Source organism: Crocuta crocuta, unplaced genomic scaffold, assembly GCF_008692635.1.
Source record: "Crocuta crocuta isolate KB4526 unplaced genomic scaffold, BGI_CrCroc_1.0 scaffold440, whole genome shotgun sequence".
NCBI lineage: Eukaryota > Metazoa > Chordata > Mammalia > Carnivora > Hyaenidae > Crocuta > Crocuta crocuta.
The window spans coordinates 24,125-24,941 of record NW_027527457.1 but is presented as its reverse complement, the minus strand read 5'-3'; the positions used below and the strand labels follow the sequence as shown (position 1 = coordinate 24,941).

General features: G+C 57.0%; 1 protein-coding gene across 1 annotated transcript in view; it reads right to left on the bottom strand.

Annotated features, from left to right (window-relative positions):
- Positions 1-6: 6 nt before the first annotated feature.
- FOXO4 (forkhead box O4) overlaps positions 7-817 on the bottom strand; it is a 5,320-nt gene continuing 4,509 nt past the window's right edge. Inside the window, exons 5-6 of the mRNA XM_077763133.1 lie at positions 533-817; positions 7-215 (exon numbers count right to left, since the gene is read on the bottom strand). Coding sequence (XP_077619259.1) covers positions 208-215; positions 533-817 — 293 coding nt within the window. The 3' untranslated portion in view covers positions 7-207. The remainder of the gene's footprint in view (positions 216-532) is intronic.

The window sequence follows — 817 nt, the reverse complement described above, 5'->3', positions numbered from 1 at the left end:
CCCTTTCCTCCACCCCTTTCCCTCCCTCCCCCCCATAGTTCCCATATGGGGCAGTTTTATCTAATTTCATCAACACCCGTGTGAGCAGACCCCACCTTAGCTCTAAAGCAGGGTCCCGAATTCCCAGGGAAGGGTCAAGGGTAAAGAGTGGATATGGGCACGCCTGGCTCCACCTCTGAAGCAGGGGACAAAGCTTCTAGCCACGGCTCAGGGATCTGTGGGAAGAAGAAAACGAAAGACGAGGTAAGAGGCTGATGTGGGGCGTGACAACTTTCTACCATTCAGGTCCACATCCCCCCCAAACAGCGCCAGCCCTTCCCCACAGGTCTCCTGCACTACCGCTAGGGGTGGGCTTTGCTGAGGGGCCCGCCCCTCTACTAAGACACTCTCCCTCTACTTCCCCAGGAGCTCCAGCTACTCCTTGCTCTAAATCTCCCCCTTGCTCAGGTCGTGGGACTAGCTGGGCATCAAGGGGGGGTGGGGAGGTGGCCAGAGGTTGTGAGATGCTACCATTGATTAAGAAGTGCCATACCTGGTTCGAAGTTGAAGTCCAATCCCTCGCCCCCATCCATGAGGTCACTGATGATGTTATCCACGTCACATTCCAGGTTCTCCATGTACATATCGAGATCTAGATCCTGAGGCATTCTGTCTTGGCTTGCAGCTTCGGTAGCAGGTGTGAGCACAGGAGTCCCCAGGGTCTTGGGGATGGGAGCACCTGCCATGACGGGAGGTGGCCCTATCATAGAGAGGGTGGGAACCAGACTGCTGGGGCCTGGGGCCTCTAGGGGCTTGGGACACAGGCCAACCCCTGTGG